The sequence below is a fragment of the Microtus oregoni genome, unplaced genomic scaffold (assembly GCF_018167655.1).
Source record: "Microtus oregoni isolate MIOR12 unplaced genomic scaffold, Mior012 000255F_ref0000239, whole genome shotgun sequence".
NCBI lineage: Eukaryota > Metazoa > Chordata > Mammalia > Rodentia > Cricetidae > Microtus > Microtus oregoni.
This window is the reverse complement of record NW_024544931.1, coordinates 1,034-20,416: the sequence shown is the minus strand read 5'-3', so window position 1 is coordinate 20,416 and position 19,383 is coordinate 1,034. Positions and strand designations below refer to the sequence as shown.

The window sequence follows — 19,383 nt, the reverse complement described above, 5'->3', positions numbered from 1 at the left end:
TGAGGACACTGCCACCGTGGCCACGGTCATATCTGCACACACTGCACATACAGGACACTCTCTTTCTGGAAGACTCCACATTTTCCATCACCTCACCAGGCTGCACCTCTACTCAGTCATTCACAGCCTACACACAGCTCTGTAATTATAAGCCATTATTTACCCAAACTTCTAAAATCATACTAACCTAGTTAATCCCAACTTGGGAAGTCTCAAAACCGTTGTAATCAAGAGCTTGGAGTGGTCGCACAATTTCAAACTTAGAAAGCATGATAGGTTTCCGAAGCATAAGAGCTCATAACCTTAAAAAAGTTTTATCGCCGGGCGGTGGTGGCGTACACCTTTAATCCCAGTACTTGGGAGGCAGAGGCAGGCGGATCTCTGTGAGTTCGAGACCAGCCTGGTCTACAAGAGCTAGTTCCAGGACAGGAACCAAAACCACAGAGAAACCCTGTCTCGAAAAACCAAAAAAAAAAAAGTTTTATAAGTAGACACCAAAAAAGCAAAAACATTTATTATAAAAATTTATTATAACTTATTTTACTATATATTGAATATAACTTTTTCGGAGAGGAATATGGCCTAAGTGGATTAACCAACAGAAGAAACTCAGAACAGTATTTTCTATGTATGTAAATGATATAAAGAATACGTATTCTTCTGGTTTAGCTTCATTTTCTGAAAAATGAGACTGGTTTCAATTTGTATACAGTCATTTCCATCAAAACTTAAAATGCAGCAATAGAATGTCTGTAAGCCGTATGTCCAGGGAAACCTTTAAAAACGTGTGTGAGCTAGGGTAGGTGGTCAGTGTTAGCTTTGGGAGGGAAACCAAGCCAGCAACAACAAGAAAGGCTAAAGTGAAAAAAAAAAAAAAAGGCTAATGTGGGTGGAGTTAGGGTGAGAGAAACTGGTGGAGGGTGGCCAGATGAAGCACATGCTCAAACTGTACCTTTAAAATGCAAACTGCAAAGCTGTCAAATTATACAATTTCTACAGGAGATCCATAAAATCAGTCATCTCATACCTAAATGCAACGAACATCAGTATAAAGTCAGAATGCACTGAGACAGACCTGCAGGTATTAGGAGAAGTTACTGTTTAGATGAGCCCCCAGGCATTTGCACTGTGTGCAAACAAGACAGACTTTCTTCTACTCTGAGATTCTGCTTATCTAGATACACAATAGCTGAGTAAAAGCTAAGAGACACACATTCACATACAACCACAATGTTCTGTAAGAACTGCGCCCTTCCTTCCACAGAGCATTGCTGCATAGCGTGGCATCCCCAACAGTCATGACCTATGCACACTTATATGTTACAGAAACTTCAAAGTCTAAGAATTATTAGGAAAATTACTATTTCCAGCCTCACTCCATAATTTACAGCTTACATTATATGAATTACACAGGTGTCCTCAGAGTCTTAATTAAGGATTTCTGTCCAGGCATGAGAATATCGCTCTTTTTTATTGTAACCTTAATTCTGTAACATTTACTGAAGTAAAGAATCAATTACGGTCTCAGGCTTTGCAGAACGCTTTCTGTTAAGAGAAGAAAAAAATGCAAGGTGAGTGCTCTTCCCTAACAGACTGTCAACACATCACGTGGCCGGAGTCCACAATGGACCAACACTGGCCATGCCTGACCACAGCAGTTTGATCAATACCCAGAGTAGATAAGGTTACCAAAAGCAAATACAAGAACAAATTGCCACAGTACAGTGATCCAGAGTGGTGAGGAGCTGAGCACAAGGTCAGGCAAGGTGCAGACAGGTGTCCACTAAGTTTATCAGGGATGTCCCTTGGTCATCTCCTCTGAGGCTAACAGTACAGAGAGCCTCAGAGAAGCAGGACTCCCAGTGTCTGAGCCTACAGCACTCTCATGTGCCTCCTCTGCTCCTGTCAGCACACTGACCTGCACGCCTCTCATAAAGCACTGCATGGGCCCTCACAGAGAACACAAGCACATCATCTAGCGCACATATCTGCTTCTTTCCCACGAAGACTAGTTTTTTATTCTGTTACAGAGTTGAGTCTGGATCACGTTGGCCCACAAATATTTTCTTTAACTTAAGCTAAACAAAAAGCGTATTTTATAGTGGTGCACTATAGAAACTATATCTAATAGTTTATCAAATTATTTGTTTTAAGGTCTATACAATTTAAAAAATGTAGCTGAACTTGAGAGACCTCATGAAAGCAATCTGGATTCTCTTTATAAAGACATTGGTCCAGTAATAATGGGGCCTCTGTTCCTACACTAATGAGGGACAGAACCACTCACCAGCTTGCTCAACTGCCCTTCTCTGCGTGGCTCATCACCATCTGCCACATCTGAAATGCATCTTCCTAACGACCACAGAGCTCAGAGGAGGATCTACTAACCCTCTAACAGGGAGGGACCACTCAAGAGCTGTTTTTCAGGACAGATTACTTTGTTCCCTGATATTACACGTGTGGGGTTGCAGAAATAGCATGACACTTAAGAGCACTGTTGTTCTTCCTTAGGACCCAAGTTCACACCCCAATACCCATACTGGTGGCTTATAACCAACTATTCCGGGAAATCTGACACCAGTGCACATATAAACATGCAGGCAAAACACTCACATAAAGATAAAATAAATACTTATATATTATAAAGATTCCATGTGAAGATTCGGCTAGCATATGAAAATCTTTAAATCACTTCATCTAAATGCTAAAAAATGCAAAAATATTATTATACATCTTAGCATGTAGCTGTTTCTTTCTAGCCGTAGTTTAATGACTCCAACATTTTTAGTGTTATATTACATCTAAAAAATTATGTAACATAAAGACATAAAACCCATTAACGTCACCTTATATGTAAAGCAAAAGTCTCAGTGTAGGAGCACGAGGAGCACTGCCAGCCCAGGCTTCCCAGTGAGCTGACGAGACGAAGCACTAACTACACGACTCACAAGCGGTGCTAGGGAGAAACGCACGCTTCCCTGAGAAATCAACGTTCTTGAGGCAGTATCTCCGTCAGAAAACCACCCGGATGAATATAGTATTTGAGGAGCCTAACTAGGCAACTTAATTAGTGTCTTAGTAGGAGAATTAGTGTGAAAATTAAGACCCTAGACAAGACAGTAGGTGGTAGGTAAACTCTAGGAACGAACAAGGCAAGCTGAAACCAGCTCTGCTCCTCCCATGGGCAGAAGTCTGAAAGAATGCAGTTCTGTGTCTGTTTTGTTTGAGATAGGGTCTCATTTTGCAGTTTTGGCTGTTTTGAAATTTGAAATGTAGACAAGAGCTCTGCCTGCCTCTGCCTCTCAAGTCCTGAGATAAAAGGTGTGTGCCACTACAACGGTCCCAGAATGCAATTCTTTTTGTTTGTTTGTTTTGTTTGTTTTTTGAGATAGGATTTCTCTGTGTAACAGCTCTTGCTGTCCTGAAACTTTTGCTCTATAGACCAGAGTACAATTCTTTATCCATATTTTGCTTATCAAATTGTAATTGCATAAGAACATAACTTCAAACCACGCATCATGTTAACTAAAGTTTGGCTTCCTTGAGATATATCTAACCATAGTATCACAACACAGTCACTTTAGGACTTTAGGCCTTGGGGCTGTCCTCACCTTCTCCCAGTCTTTGGCCTTGCTTTCCCCTTGGAGGTCCGTGGCCTTTCTAGCTTCATCAAAGACTGACGCAGACTCTCCTCTGTATAGGCGAGGTACACGTGGGAAAGATCTACTTCAAAAGGCTACAAGAACGAACACACGAACACACACACATGAAGTTAAATCAGATTTGAGGAAGATTTAAAACACAAACTGACACTGGGCAAAAGACAACAAAATCAAATACCCTTTTGAAGAGAGTCTTCTATCCTACTCTGTAAATGCACTCTAAGTTGGAGAATTACGAGCCCAGACGTAAAGAAAAACTGTCTTCCTTTCTCTAAAACCAGCACTTTGGATGACCTGGGACTGAGGGAAGCAAGGCATCCTAGTCTCCCGCCACATCCCACAGCCCAGAGCAGTGAAGAGGGCACAGCAGAGAGTGACAACAGGCCAGGAGTGACTTTTGCTAAGTGCATGCCCAAGAGCAGACCTGTCCTAACAGCCCCACCCAAGAGCCTCTTCTCTTTTACCAAAGAACAGCTCAGCCCACACACTAGGAACAAGGCAGCAAGCGACTCCCATTCTAGTAAAGACAAACAAGTGTGTAAAGTGCTCTCACGTCTCTCTCCTTCTTGTCAGGCACTGGGGTTTGTTTCCTCATGTTATTTCCTGTGTAGGCCACACATTTCTCAAAAAAGGAAAAGAGGGAAGAGAAATGTCTAAATCAATACTGAGACCTGGGAAGGCCGCTGTAAGCCATCCTGACGGCTCACTAGCAAACATGATGTGAACCCTGGAGCAGAAAGGCTCCAATGTGCTGCCCAGCACCCAGAAGCACCAGGCCTAATGCACTGCCAAGAATGGTCCACCGAGTTCTGATATGATCCACCCAGCACCACCTTCCTCCACAGCAGCCCGCACCAGCTCCACGCCATAATTTCATGCAGGGTGAATACTCACCAGCTGCCATTCTCCTATGTCTTCATTCCAGTGGACATAGTTTTCAATCATTTCCTTTAGAAAGAGTCAAAGCCAACTTTTAGTCAACAGTTAGAACACTGAAAACTATGACCAGAACTGACAGTAGAAATGTGTGGCTCTCCTGTATCTGTCACTAATATTGCTCATGAGAATCCCTCTGACCTCCCCATGCCTTGAACTAAGCTCTTTTTAAGGGCACTTCTCTCTCTCTCTCTCCCTCCCTCCCTCTCATACATAAACACACACACACACACACACACACACACACACACATGCATGACGGGGGTAGGGACAAGTCATGGAAGTCATGGTCCTTATGTGGCGGTCAGAGAACAACTCTATGGAGTCAGTTCTCTCTTTACGTGGGTTCCAGGGGATCAGACTCAGGTCATAGGTTTACAGAATAAGCCTTTATTGCTGAACCATTTGACCCATTAGACCTACACTTCCATCAGTGTTAAGTGAAAAAAGCTGTTTCTAAACATGACATACTGCATCAAGCATTTAAAAATATACAGTCCTTGGGCTGAAGAGTTAGCTGAGTGGTTAAGACCAACTTTTCTGGCAGAGGAAATAGGTTCAGTTCCCAGCACTACACAGTGGCTCACAACAGTATGTAACTCTAATTCCAGGGGACCCGACACCTCTTCTGGTCACTGTGGGCACCAAGCATGTGCATGGTACGTACATACATACATACACACACATACAAGGAAAACATCCATATGCATAAAATAAAAATAAATTTAAAGACACACACTTCTTAAGAACACATGTGGACACTATTCAACTACATAAAAAAAAAAAGAAGCAAAAGTTGAATCCTGGCAATCAGGAGGACGGGCAAGCTGGGCTGGAAGAGGCCAAGGGTAGAAAGGCTGGGAAAGGACTCAGCTAGAAACAGGTCACAGTCTAGCTTTCAGCTAACTTGGGTTATCAGTCACAACATGGAACTGGGACATCCAGGAGTGTACCAGAAACCCAGCACAGACTCAGGGAAACTGAGGTCTGAAGGGAAATTTTCAGAAAAATTTCTCACAGCTTTTCTGAGATTGACAACATTGTGAATCTACTAGAAGGTGGGATGGAGAGATGGCTCCAGGGCCGAGTGCTCACTGCACTTGCACACACCTGTGGCGAATCCCAGCATCCACACTCAGCAGTTTGAGGGGACCCAATACTCTAGCCTAGACTCTGTGCACAAACTCACATTCCCATATACTTAAAGAAAAAGATAAGATTTTAAATTATGCTAGTGATTAACAGCTACCCCGTTTGAAAACGACTAGTGCTGACGGCTGACTGTACAACCAAGTCAGTGTCTTCAGTGTTACTGAACTGTAAAGATGACTATAATGAGCATTTTCATGTTCTATTTTTATACACACACAGAGGACAGCAGCATATTCTGATTTTTTATTTAAGAAAGTAGTTATGCATATACTCCATGTACATGAGTGTTTTGTCTGCATGTGTGTCTGTGCACCACACATCTGCCTGATGCCTGTGAGGACAAAAGAGGGTGTTGGATCCCCAGGGCTGGAATTACAGATGGCTACGAGTTGCCATGTGGGGGTTAGATCTGGATCTCTGAAAGAGCAGGCAGTGCTCTTAACCACTGCCACCTCTCCAGTTCCATCTCTACTTTCTAATAAAATATGTCAATAAATCAACAGGACCTTCACCTAGATTTCATGCATTTACATGAACCAAGATTCTTCCTTTCAGTGGACTGACACATTCTTATTTAGATATTTAGATACTCACAAAGAGAATTGCATTTTAAAGAAAACTAACACCTTTTGTGCTGGCTCGTCTTATGTCAACTTGACACAAGCCAGAGTTATCTGAAAAGAGAGAACCTCAGTTGAAAAACGACTCCATATGATCCAGCTGTAACGCATTTTCTTTGAGACAGGGTTTCACTGTGTAGCCCTGGTTGTCTTCTCAAACTCACTCACACAGACCTGCCTGCCTTTGCCTCCTGAGTGTTGGGATTAAAGATGTGTCCCACCACTGCCTGGCAGGTATTTTTCTTAATTAGTGATTGATGGGAAAGGGTCCAGCCCATTGTGAGTGGTGCTATACGTTGTTTGGTGGGCATGGATTCTATAAGAAAACAAGTTGAACAAGCCAGTAAGCAGCACTCTTCCATGGCCTCTGCATTAGCTCCTGCCTCTAGGTTCCTGGTGTGTTTGAGTTCCTGTCCTGCCTTCCCTCAGTGATGAACTTAATGTGGAAGTGTAAGTTGAATAAATCCTTTTGTCCCCAAGTGGCTTCTGTTATACTGTTTTAGTACAGCAATAGTAACCCTAAGTCACTTTTATATGATGGCGTTAGTTCAAGAAAGCTTTACAGAGGACAGCTGCAAAGTAAACATGTAACATCTTAATTAGTTACACGGGCTTATTCTTTATTCTTTAGCCCTTGCCAATGACCCAATGTCTAAATCAGACTCTCCCCTCACCTGGTAATCCTGAGGTATGAAGTTATCAATAATGAGCATCTGAAGCCGAAGCTCACGGCTGAGCTGCCGAATGTTCTCCAGGAGGCCTTCAATTTCTCTCTGATGCTCTTGCTGGAGATCAGCCATCTACCAGAGAACCCATGACAGTATAAAGCAAACAAGATTTTAAGCAATAAGTCAGGCGGCGGTGGCACATACCTTCAATTGCAGCACTTGGGAGGCAGAGGCAGGTGGATCTCTGTGAGTTTGAGGCCAGCCTGGTCTACAGAGTGAGTTCCAGGACAGGCTCCAAAGCTAAAGAGAAACCCCTGTCTCAAAAAAACAAACAAACAAACAAACAAACAAAACAAGATTTTAATCACAAATACTGCACCTAGCCCAGGACAGGGGTCTATAAGGCCTGGTGAGAACTGGCCAGTTCGTGCACAGACCGACACTGTCACTGGCTAGGCTGTGTCACTTAGAGCCGTGGCAGGACAACACTGCAAACACACAGAAAGGAGTGTTTTAGTGCTTTACAACTGTAACCACACAAAGCTAGGTTGTGGGGGCGGTGGTGGCAGCAGGCAGTAGTCACACTTTTAATCCCAGCACTCAGGTGGCAGAGGCAGGCAGATTTGAGTTCAAGGCCAGCCTGCTATATAGAAAAATTCTGTCTTAAAAAACAAAAACAAAACAAAAAACCCATAAGCTCACATTAAGATTCTCAACTGCATTGTGGGCAGTTTCTAAGACACGAACCTCTGACTTTGCGGCCATCAGCATGGTCCAGACTTTCTTTAATTTCTTGGTCTTTCCCTGCGCCTCCTCTTGCAGACTGGTATATTTTTCCTCAATGTCCAAGCGTTCTTGCTATGATAAGAACAGGTTAAGTTCAGAAAGTTTCAAGTCACAAATTCAATGCAACAAATGATCTAGATGTTTCCTAACTACTGTCTTCAAGTCTGCTTCCACCCTATTTCTGGAAGTTTCCCTCTGGAAAGGGCAGGCATGCCTCACACACCATACTCAACATGGCGTCACCTCTTTCTCCTCGAGTTCTTTCCGAAGTTGCTCAGCTCTCTTCCTCCTCTCCTCCAGCTCCATATTGGACTCCTCAAGAAGCTTCTCTTGCTCCTCAGCTTTGGCCAACAAGTCCACACCACCAACAATGACCTTCTTCTCCAAAGCAGAGAGTTTTTCCAGCAAAGACTGGTGCTCTTGTCTATAAGGAAGAGGAGAGCACTCTAAATTCCTGTCTGCCGCTCTAATCTCACTCCCCCATTGAAGGAGAACTGAAGATGCACTTAGAAAAACTCAGTCATGTGATTTATCTCTCCAAATCACACCACTACATGGCATTAATTCATCAGCTAAGGTATCATTCACATGGGCCAATATTTTCTCCTACAGAGATTAAATGATCAGAAAGACCCAAGCTTTAAAAATATCACACACGGTGGACCCTCTACCCTAAAACAGCGATCTTGGAGACAAAGATCAAGCTTTAGATTATTTTTTAATTGCTTGACTTTCCTGATGCACAGTCCTATGAAGAACACAGAAACTGCAGCCACGAGCCTGTCTGGACCCCACCACACTCACTGGGCTTTCAGAAGGTCCTTCTCCCGTCTCTCCAGTTCAGCTCTAGCCTTGTTTCTTTCTTCTTCTTCCATGTCAAGTTTTGTTTCCAATGCTTTTCTCTCCTCATCAATTTTCGCTTGCATTTCCACCATCTTATCTGGGGAAACTTTCTTTTTACCTATTTGAGTCATGTAATTGCAGCAGTCACTAAAAGCAGTCAATGTTTCAGACATAAGAATTAGCTTAGTATAGCACTGTCTATACCCAGTCAGCAAATGTTAAACTTCCGTTTCTACTTCGTGGTTCCTAGACTTTTTAAATTCATTAATAAATTCAAACTGTTGTCCAACTGTATAATGATATGTAAGGGGAAAACAAAAAAAAAAGGAGAGAAACAAAGTAGATGAGCAGAAAAATAGGGAAAGAAAGTAATAGGAACGCCAAATAAAAAAGCAAAGCTTGTGGGTCCCCAAATGGCAGAGAGGCTAAAAGGGAAAATGATTCTTCAATCATTTTCACAGCCATTATGTAAGTTACTCATTTACAGCAGGTGTTTTACACTGATAAGCTGCACTGGTAAATCACATATGAGCCTCCAAAGTAACTTACTATGTCAACCTAGACCATCAAAGTCCCTAACTCTGATCAAATATGCTAAGAAACAACAGTCAGTAGAAGCAAAACCAACTAATAAGATGGAATGCAGCTTCCAGCTGACTGCAATGCTCAAGCATGCGTAGGTGAATGCAGCTTCCAGCTGACTGCAATGCCCAAGCATGCGTAGGTGTATGGACGCAGCCTGCTCACACAAAGTTCATCCGTGAACCTCAACGCCATCAAGTTAGATGAAAAAAATCAGAAAGAGAAAACAAACACTAGCTTATTAAAACGGTTCTGAAACTGAGCCAATGACAGTTCATTTCTGGCTGATGCAAGTTCTTAGAAACGCGCTCCCTCGGAACAACAAGCATTTCACAGAACTGTCAGACCTGAGGCTCTGCTGAGAGTCTGCCATTCTCAACTTCCTTCCCGAGGGACGAGGATGGAGGATTACAGATTAACGTCTCCACCCCAAACCCAGCTCCTCCTGCTAAGAAGGAAAAGGGACTGAAAAACAATCATGATTGCACCACAGATCTGAGTATATTCTTGTAGGAATCATGAAAGGCAGGGTCATGCACAGGCTTTTTCAACTCAACACAAAATCTCATTAGGAACTCAAGGGTTTAATGGCATCCTTCCTTTTACAGAACCAAAGTCTAAAGCAAAATCTAGGCACAAAACCAAAGAGGAACTAAGAGCTGTGATCCAGGCAGTTGGTGTGGTGTGATTCACTGCACTCCGTGTCAGCGGTGGGCCTCAGTCTACTGGCACAGCCACCTGCCTTTAATGTTCTAAATTACGCTGTAGAAGAAAATTTTTCATAAATAAGTTAACTTCTATTCCCAATTGAATTACTTGAAAAGATTTTTTTATCCATAAAAATTTGAGGAGAAAAGTCTAAGTTGAGGTTTTCAGGAAGTATATGCAACAATAAAACATGTATGTAACTTCCACCTCAGGATTACAAATGTTTAGAGAAAAATTGCAAATACATTAAAACCAAAATAGTGTGTGTAGAAGGCATGGGTACTAAAGGCACAGACAGGTCAATAAATGAATTTTGGACTTTTAGTGTTTTGTTTTGCTAATGTTATAAAGAGTTCCAAGCCGGGCGATGGTGGCGCACGCCTTTAATCCCAGCACTCGGGAGGCAGAGGCAGGCGGATCTCTGTGAGTTCGAGACCAGCCTGGTCTACAAGAGCTAGTTCCAGGACAGGCTCCAAAACCACAGAGAAACCCTGTCTTGAAAAACCAAAAAAAAAAAAAAAAAAAAAAAGAGTTCCAAAAACCCATCAGGAGGGAGTAATACAAAAGGGTTGCCCATAAAAATATATAAACACTGTCTCTTGATGAACTGATTGCCTTACATAGTAATCCCTTCAAACCCATGTTTTAGAATCAGGTGTCTCACTGTGCACGAGGGTTTTACAAAGACACTCTCTACACATCTAGGGTCAGTTCAAAAGTCCACACATTCAAGTCCCATGTGGCTCTAGGCAGAAACACCGTGACAAGCCATGGTATTATTTTTCAAATAACACTTTAAGTTAAATGTGACTGCGTAAAAAGTAAAAATTTGGTGACCCGTAGTTACTTGTACATAGACCTTTAAGGCATACCTTGATGCCTTAATCCTGAGCCTGTGCTCCCCTGTGTACAAGTCTTAGCCTCCACTGGGAAGGAGCTGCAGGAGCCTGAAGTGGTCTGTGCCCCTGTGCAGCCACTGAGCACGTCCATCCCTCCAATGGGATAAGAGACTACATGTGCTTCTAAAGACATTTTTAAAAGGAGATGGGGGCGTAGCTCAGTCCTTGGCCACCAGGTGCAAAGCCCTGGGTTCCTTCCCAGGACAATACATACATACACAGTCTCCTCAACCAAATCAACTTAAAAAAACAAAACAATCTCAGAAACTTTTCTAGTTCCCCATGATAAAACTTTGCACAAAAATTTTAAGTAAATAAATCTAAAAAGGCAGCTGGTGACACAGACTTTTAACCCAGCATTTGGGAGACAGAAGCAGAAGGATCTCTGTGCGTTCAAGGCCAGCCTGGTCTACAAATTGAGTTCCAGGACAGCCAGGGCTGTTACTCATAGAAACCCTGTCTAAGGACAAAAAAAAGAAAGAAATCTAAAAAGGCATTCTGATGTCAAAGGGAGGTAGTGAGCCTTTTCCTTCCCCTTTGCCAGGTGCTACCTGAGTGAAGGTGACCTGGCAGGTGGGTGTAAGGGTAGCACTAATGTACCGGCATCACAAGCACCCATGGTGTGGACTCTTGGCCTGAATGTCAAATCAATTATAAGTGTATTTTCAAAAATTGGTTTAGTAGATCATTAAGGATTTAGGGGAAAAGTTTTTTAAAATAGTTAAAATGGAATTTAAAAAAAAAAGACAGATACTTACCTTGTAAAAATTATTAAATTAAAAAAAAATGTGAAGAACTTAAATAAAAGGTCTTGAGAGAATGAGTAGCTGCACCACGTGGAGTGCGAGCCAATCACACCAACCTGCTTGGTCTTGCAAAGAAGCGGTAAGCGAGTCGCAGACAGGAAGCATGTGCACAGAGATGAGGAGGGAAGAAAGGAAAACATTATTTCCTTTGTAAAACAGAGAAAACGTGTAACAGCATTCACTTGGCATGAGCAAAGACATGAATCAAATAATCAAAACTGAAACAGAGTCCACAGAAAAAGAAAGCATGTTCCATAAGAAGACACCACGAATGCTAGACGCAATCAATCCCCTCTGCGGTTCCCACACAATCCCAGGTGCCCACAGTGCCCCTGCAAGTGGACCAGCTCAGTGCATATGCTGATGGATTACAGACATGGAATTGGGAACCTACTGAGACCTGCAAAAACATCTAAAAGGGCAAAAACAAAAATGAAGTCAATTTTTAAAATTCGCAAGTTGAAAGCAACAAAGCTCTCACTGTCCATCTCCCAAATTTCCCAATTCAATGTTTCTCCTATAAAGACACATTACAGGTGTTCCCCATTTTAAGAAAATCCACCAGGTAGACCTGAAGTAACTACACAGATAAACTATTTTGCACAAGTTTATACTGGTCGTGAGATTAACAACAGGGTTAATGAATTTTAAAGGCAGTAAGTTCACAATATTTTATTTCCTAACTTTATTTTTAAGCAGCTCTCTCTAAATACGTAAAATGAAGTGCACCTGTATAGTAGCAAACTTACATTCAGCCTACGTGTTGATTGTTCTGGGTGATTAAATAATGACTAGATAAATAAATGACAGCTGATGATTCAAGCAAGGGACATTGAATGGCCATTCATATTTAATGGGAGGGTAATACACACAAGTTACACACAGCAACCACATGCTGGGACGATAATTTCTCCACCTCCCCAACGCATCCATGTTATGACAACAAAGTTAAATGCTAGGTATGAAAACAGCAATTAAAGCTTCTTGAATTGGAAAAAAAAAGTCTTGAATTGAATAAGGTACAACTCATTTTGTAACTTACTTTCATATAACTACTCTCTAAGAATGGTAAGTGTTAGAACAGAAAACTAAATTACAATGCTTCCTCTCATATATTTTCTCTCATTTCACAGTTTATAATACAAAACTGTGCTTCTATGTGGTGTCTGAACAATGCCATGTATTTTATAAACTATCCGGTGAGGTCAGCTGTTCTGGTAATTTGCTTCAACAGTGTCAACAGACACAGTGTCTTGAGCTTCCTGAGATTTTCCCTAGTAAAGCTAAAAGCAATGGCCTTTGCCATTAGTCTGGAAAAGGTAAGGACACAGATAATGCTTTAAGAGACAGCAAGCTGCAAGGTGGTGAAAGCAAGCATCACTTCCATTTTCTTCTGAAAGTAGAAATAGACAAAATTAAATAATGCTTTTTAACTTACAGTTAAAAAAATATCTAAGACTAAAGAAGTCTAGACAGACTTTATGCACTCTGTGTGACTCCGAATTTTCTAATCACATCTCAGAAAGAGTCTCAAAATTGACCGATATCAGGAGTGGGGAAGCATCCAGTTGGGATGAAGCGCTACTCGGTCTTCTTCACCTGCCTCAGGCTTCGCTCATCCTTTATTTGGAGCACACATGGCCTGTTACACTGGGCGCCGCTGCACCAACAAACATTAATTTGTACTCGTAGAGATTCAAGATGTGTTGTTCACATCTGTTACACTGACCAGAATTAAAAACATATAATGAAGCATAAAATAGAATCCTGAGAATTATTCTTTCACACAGCTCGCTGGCTCTCTTGGCATTATCTCAGCAGCAAAAGCATGAGTCTTTCCTCTACTGTCTCAAACATGGGCTCTGGCCTATGTTTCAGTCAACTGAAGCCATGGCAGGGTGGGGCCACATGCTTTCCTCCTGGGAGCCCAACATGAACCAGTCATGACAGGGAGTGGGGCAGCATCTCTCAAATGAAGCCCATGAGTGATGGAGAAGCCAGAGCTCTGTTAGAGAAGGTGAGGGCCGCCACTCACGAGGCAAGAACTCATCCAGAGGCTTCTCTATGACAGAACATGTGGAGTCTGAGCTACTGCTGCTGCTACTGCCTGGAAGACAAAGAAACGAGCCCACGGAACCAGAGAGAGGGAACAAGAAATGAACAAAAATACACAGAGAAAACTTGAGTTCTGTAGGAAGAATTTAGAGGACAATCAAGCTTTGCATTCAAGAGCGACTCACTCTAGCTTACAACTAAGTCCAGCTGCTTCCCTGTCACAAAGCCATGCGGGATTATAACTGCATTTCTTTACAGATCCGCAGTAGTGCAAACCCCACTACTAATCTGAACATAATTATTCAGAGGGTTGAAATGACCAAAATGTCACCTAGTGACATGCAAGTCTATACACACTGCTAAGAAAAAGAAACAGCTTTAAAATGTAAAAAATCACACAATTCACATTACTGAAATCAGCCGCCCTTCATTATAGACAAGGCAATGTCTCCAAGTCCCCACCCCCCCCAAAACACGCTACCAGATTTTACTTATGTCTAAAGCTTGACAGCATAATTAACAAGGCTCAGAGAAAAATGTTAAGCTTCTCAGCACAAGTTAAAACATATTTAAAATATTTTAACATATTAAACCGTGGCACTTTTTTTCTATATAAATTTATTTTTAGTAAATCTACTCTCAGTTCAAGTAAAAAAAAAACATTATTTTACTCTGAAAAACTAGCTATGAATAAAAACACTTTTTTTTGTTTTTGTTTTTTTTTTTTTTCGAGACGGGGTTTCTCTGTGGTTTTGGAGCCTGTCCTGGAACTGGCTCTTGTAGACCAGGCTGGTCTCGAACTCACAGAGATCCGCCTGCCTCTGCCTCCCAAGTGCTGGGATTAAAGGCGTGCATCACCACCCGGTTAAAAACACTTTTTAAGTCAGGGACTGATAAAGAGTTTTTGCAAAGAACCAGGTCAAGTGTTTTGATGTGAAAGAGCCATAGATCACACATAAACAAATGATTGTGGCTGCTTTAAGAACACTTTAAAAAAAAAAAGGCTCCACATGGATTTGGCCAGCACACTGTACTCTGCCAACTTCTGCCCTACTTGGTGCTTTTTCTGTCTTCTGGATGTACAAAATCTTCAGTTTTTAATTTGGGCTCCCACCGAGCAGTGATGGGCTTGTTTTCACCAAGACTGATTAACTATGACTGTGCAGCAGCCCGCAGGAGCTGAGGAGCGCTTGGGGTTTGAAATGAGGCAGGGACCTTCTTTTCTTTATGCCCTCTGTAGCCTCAGCAAAGCAGTTCATGCTGGAAGCTGCTCCAAAGGGTGAGGATGCCACACAGTTTACAAAGAAAGAACTTGGTGGGGGGAGGGGGAGGCAGTGGTGGCACACGACTTTAATCCCAGCACTTGGGAGACAGAGGCAGGAGGATCTCTTTGAGTTCAAGGCCAGTCTGGTCTATAAGGGCTAGTTCCAGGACAGTCAGGGCTGTTACACAGAGAAACCGTCTCAAAAAAACCAAAAAAAATTAAAAAAAAAAAAGGATGGACTTCAGTGAAAAACTGTATTTCTCACACAAGCTCACCACCTGCAAATTATTTTTAAAGGCTAACAACATCACTTTAAGAAAAATCCCACGTTATCCTAGTTTCAAAAACCGATAGGGACCTAACACAGATGTAAAACTGGAAGACAGTATATCTCCTACCACAGTTTCACAACTTAAAATTTTACAGGAGACGATATGGCATCCTGGGTAAGCAAACATAACCAGAGAGAATGTTTACAAAGTTAACCATATACAGCATAAGTTCCCTGCTGGAACCAATACCATAGTTAAAAATGCCAATATAAAGTGGACATCATCGGGGAACAATTCTAGCCAGCTGTGAGCAATCAGAACATGAAGAGAACTTACCCCTTCTCTTCTTCCTCTTCTCTCCATCTTCTCCAAGTTCACCCTCCTCATTATCATCCTCCTCCGACCCACTAACGTCAGAGCCTGAAACTTCTTCCCCTTGGACAGAAATTTAACCATTTTTAGTCTGTACCAAGTCCCTGGCTATTTAGAAAAGGCCTATATTCATTCAATTCATTACATTTTTGTTGCTCAAACACAAATTGAAAATCTACCTAAATGTTCACAGTGTACCTGACAAGCAGGTATACACTGGTGATCTCTGGGGTTTGCTCACAAGCCAGCCCAGCCTACTTGGGGAGTTCCAGGTCCATGAGAGAGCCTGTCTTCCCCTTGCCCACCGAAACAATGAACAGTACTTGGACACATTCTGTTATCATCTCTAAGCATGCACACATGCACATATTCACATGCAACCTCACACACATGTACACAGAAATTTTATTTTACTTTCTTAGAAAAATTAAATTTTTTTATTTTTTAGACTTTTGAAATCTTTTCAAAAACAAAACAAACAAAAAAGTCCTTTAATGCCTTTGCCTACCGAACATAGGATCAGAAGAATAAAAATGAAGTCGAACACATCACAGAGAACATGACTATACGACTACCTCTGGCTGCGTGTCCAGCACATACACAGGGACTAGAACATGTCTACCCAATGTGCACAGCCACACCATCACAAGGACTAAGAGAACTCCTGGCGGTGGTGGCGCACGACTTTAATCCCAGCACTTGGGAAGCAGAGACAGCACGTGGATCTTTGAGTTTGAGGCCAGCCTGGTTGGTCTACATAGTGAGTTCCAGTACAGCCAGGGCTACTGAGAGATACCCTGGGGAGAAGGAGAAGGAGAGAAAGAGGGAGGAAAGGAGGGAGGGAGGAAGGGAAAGGCAAAGAGAGGGGAAGGAAATGAAATCATCAAAATGAAGGCATGCATTCAGCACTAACTAGGGGAATAAAAGATCTTAAAAACAAACTGGCTACAAATGCCACCTAGTGGCCATTTAAAAACACAACTTTACTATCTGTGAAGTGGTTCTCAGGCTTTTTCCCCAGACACACCAGTGGTCTCTGGGTCTTCCCCCAGAGACTCCAATGGCTTAGACTCCAGGCCCTTCACCTGCTGTACAGGGAGTCTATACCAGTCAGAGAGGGTTCATCCCCCTGTAAATGGCGTGGGAGTTCCAGAACTGATCAGGAAGCTCTTCATCACCATCAGCTGGACTTCAAACTTTCCTGTTTTTGTTTTGTTTTGGTTTTTCAAGACAGAGTTTCTCTGTGTAGTCTTGGCTGTCCTGGAACTCACTCTGGCCTCGAGCTCAGAGATTGGCCTGCCTCTGCCTCCCAAGTGCTGAGAATAAAGGCGTGCACAGCTGCCACCACCATTAGGAGCTGGGACTTCAAACTTTGTAATCTAGATGGTCTTCGAAAACATTTTCTTGCCAGGCAATAGTAGTGCATGCCTTTAATCCCAGCATTCAGGAGGCTGAGGTAGCAGGCGGATCTCTGTGAGTTTGAGACCAGACTGATCTATAGAGCTAGTTCCAGGACAGGCTCCAAAGCTACACAGAGAAACTCTGTCTCGAAAAACCAAAAAGAAAAAAAGAAAAAAAAAACAAAAACAAAAACATTTTCTTAGAAGACTCATATTCCTCAGAAATAGTATTTTTAAATGTCAATGTTACAATTTAACAAAGGGCTCAGGAGGTAAAATATTTGCCCTCTAAGTCTGCCATGAGTTCAATCCCAAAAACCATAATGCAAGAGAGAATCAGCTCCCACAGGCGTCCTCTGACCTTCACACATACACCATGGCATGAATGTGCTTGCACTCACACATGTCCAACACACACAAATGCACATGCTTAAGGTATTAAGTGTCAATGCTAGAGGCTAGTGCTTGGCAGGTTGTTCTGGAAGTAAATGCAGTGGTCACCAGCAAGCCTCAACTACAGTAAGCTTTGTGAGAAGTTACCTTCCTCAAGCTTTCTCTTCAGCTCTTCTATTTCTTTCTGGAACTGACGAAGCAGAGCGTCCTTAGGGTCTTCGTTAATTCTCGCTTTGTTTTTAATGTTCTTGGCTCGGTTGGCATACCGCAAGGTACTGATGGTTTCATCGTAATTATAATCTGCTGGCCCAATATTTGCACACTGTTGAATTAGAAACGTAAATCATTCTACACAGCTACTAATATCATCATTACTAAAACAAATGCCCAAACTAGATAGACGGTTTGGTCTTCGAAAAACCAGTATCAATCATATAGGTATGGAAACAATACAACCACAGGCAATTACATTTTGTAATACACAAAGAAAAGGAATTGATTTGTAAAATGCTATTCACACCAATTATGGAAATAAATTAGAATCTTAAATTTGCCTTAGACAAATTAACTATGCCATGACTGAAGTCTTACCATCATGGTTTTTGAGTTCCCTCCCAAGGAATCCTGCAGAAGACGCGTCAGTTTAGAGTTCCGATATGGCACATGCGTGCTTTTTCCATCCACCAAGGCAGAGATGACATTGCCCAGGGTGGAGAGTGAAAGGTTGATTTTTGTAGCTTCCTTGAGGCGCTGTCCCGTGGCTCCAGTTTTCGCTTGTCTTTCTGACCCCTAGCAATAAACAGATAAAAACTAAAGTTTTTTTTTTAAAACCAAGAAGTACTTTTCTAAAATCTGGGTTTTTAAAAGTAATTTAAAATATCCCATGTAGCATCTGGAATTCACTTCAAAACAATAAGGGAAGAAGGAAGAATAGACAAAAAAGTCTAGGAAGTAGGTGAAAAAAAGCACAGTCATAATGCTACTATGTCTACTGTCAGATATCCCACAATAATAAGCAATTTAAAATCACATGTACACCATGCCTTTTGGCTTTAATTTTTATTAACAGATAACTGGAGCACAAGAACAACTCTCCCTTAAGTAGTAGCATCCTGTGGGCTAGAAAAATGGCTCAAAGGTTAAGAGCACTGAATGCTCTTCCAAGGGTGCTGAGTTCAATTCCCAGTGCTAACATAGTGGCTCACAACCAGGTGTAATGAGATCTGGTGCCCTCTTCTGGTCTGCAAGCACACATGCAGGCAGAACACTGTATACATAATAAATAAATCAATCTTTAGGGGAAAAAGTAGCGTCCTGTTACTTACAGCGAGATCCACAAGATGGAGCTTCCCCATCCTGACATGCATGTTTCCATCAACACCTTTCTCGCTACACTCTATAGTAATTGTAAAAATAGCATGGGACCTTGAACTGTGCTCATTCATGTTAGTTGCACCAACAGAACCTTTAACAAAGAAAAGAAACCCTTAAAAACTGTAACAGAATGCCTTTACGTTTACTTTTTTTTTGTTTCCACAGGGTGTTCTGTAGCCCAGGCTGTCCCTGAACTTTGATCTCCTATCTCTCTACCTCCTGCACCACCACACCCAGCTTATGGAGTGCTGGGGATTGACCCAGGACTCTGTGCATGCTAGATAAGCACTCTACCAACTGAGTTATCCTCAGCCATCTGTAATGAGATCTGGCACCCTCTTCTGGCCTGCAGGCATACATGCACACAAGAATACTGTGTATATAATAAACAAACAAACAAACAAATAGATAAATAAATAAATGGGAAAATAATTGCTGACAACTCTTTCCAGAGAGAATTTTGTTTGGGACTCTAAACCACAGACTGATTTGCACACACACATTAGAAATCAGTACAACACTATTTAAAACAGTGAGACCAGAAAGATCCAATACAATATTGTTTAATCTACTATAGAATAGTTAAGTCAC

The 19,383-nt window shown here is 42.0% G+C and overlaps 1 protein-coding gene across 1 annotated transcript; it reads right to left on the bottom strand.

The window, feature by feature from the left end:
* Positions 1-472: 472 nt before the first annotated feature.
* On the bottom strand, positions 473-18,883 carry LOC121445653 (kinesin-like protein KIF3A; the record flags this gene model as incomplete). The annotated part of the gene is made up of 14 exons (XM_041647795.1): positions 473-1,545; positions 3,612-3,736; positions 4,216-4,284; positions 4,557-4,610; positions 7,045-7,170; positions 7,786-7,896; positions 8,068-8,248; positions 8,629-8,785; positions 11,719-11,727; positions 13,698-13,769; positions 15,590-15,688; positions 17,566-17,740; positions 18,010-18,207; positions 18,744-18,883. Coding segments are annotated over 14 exons (1,565 nt in total), but the record flags the coding sequence as incomplete, so codon positions are not given.
* Positions 18,884-19,383: the final 500 nt, after the last annotated feature.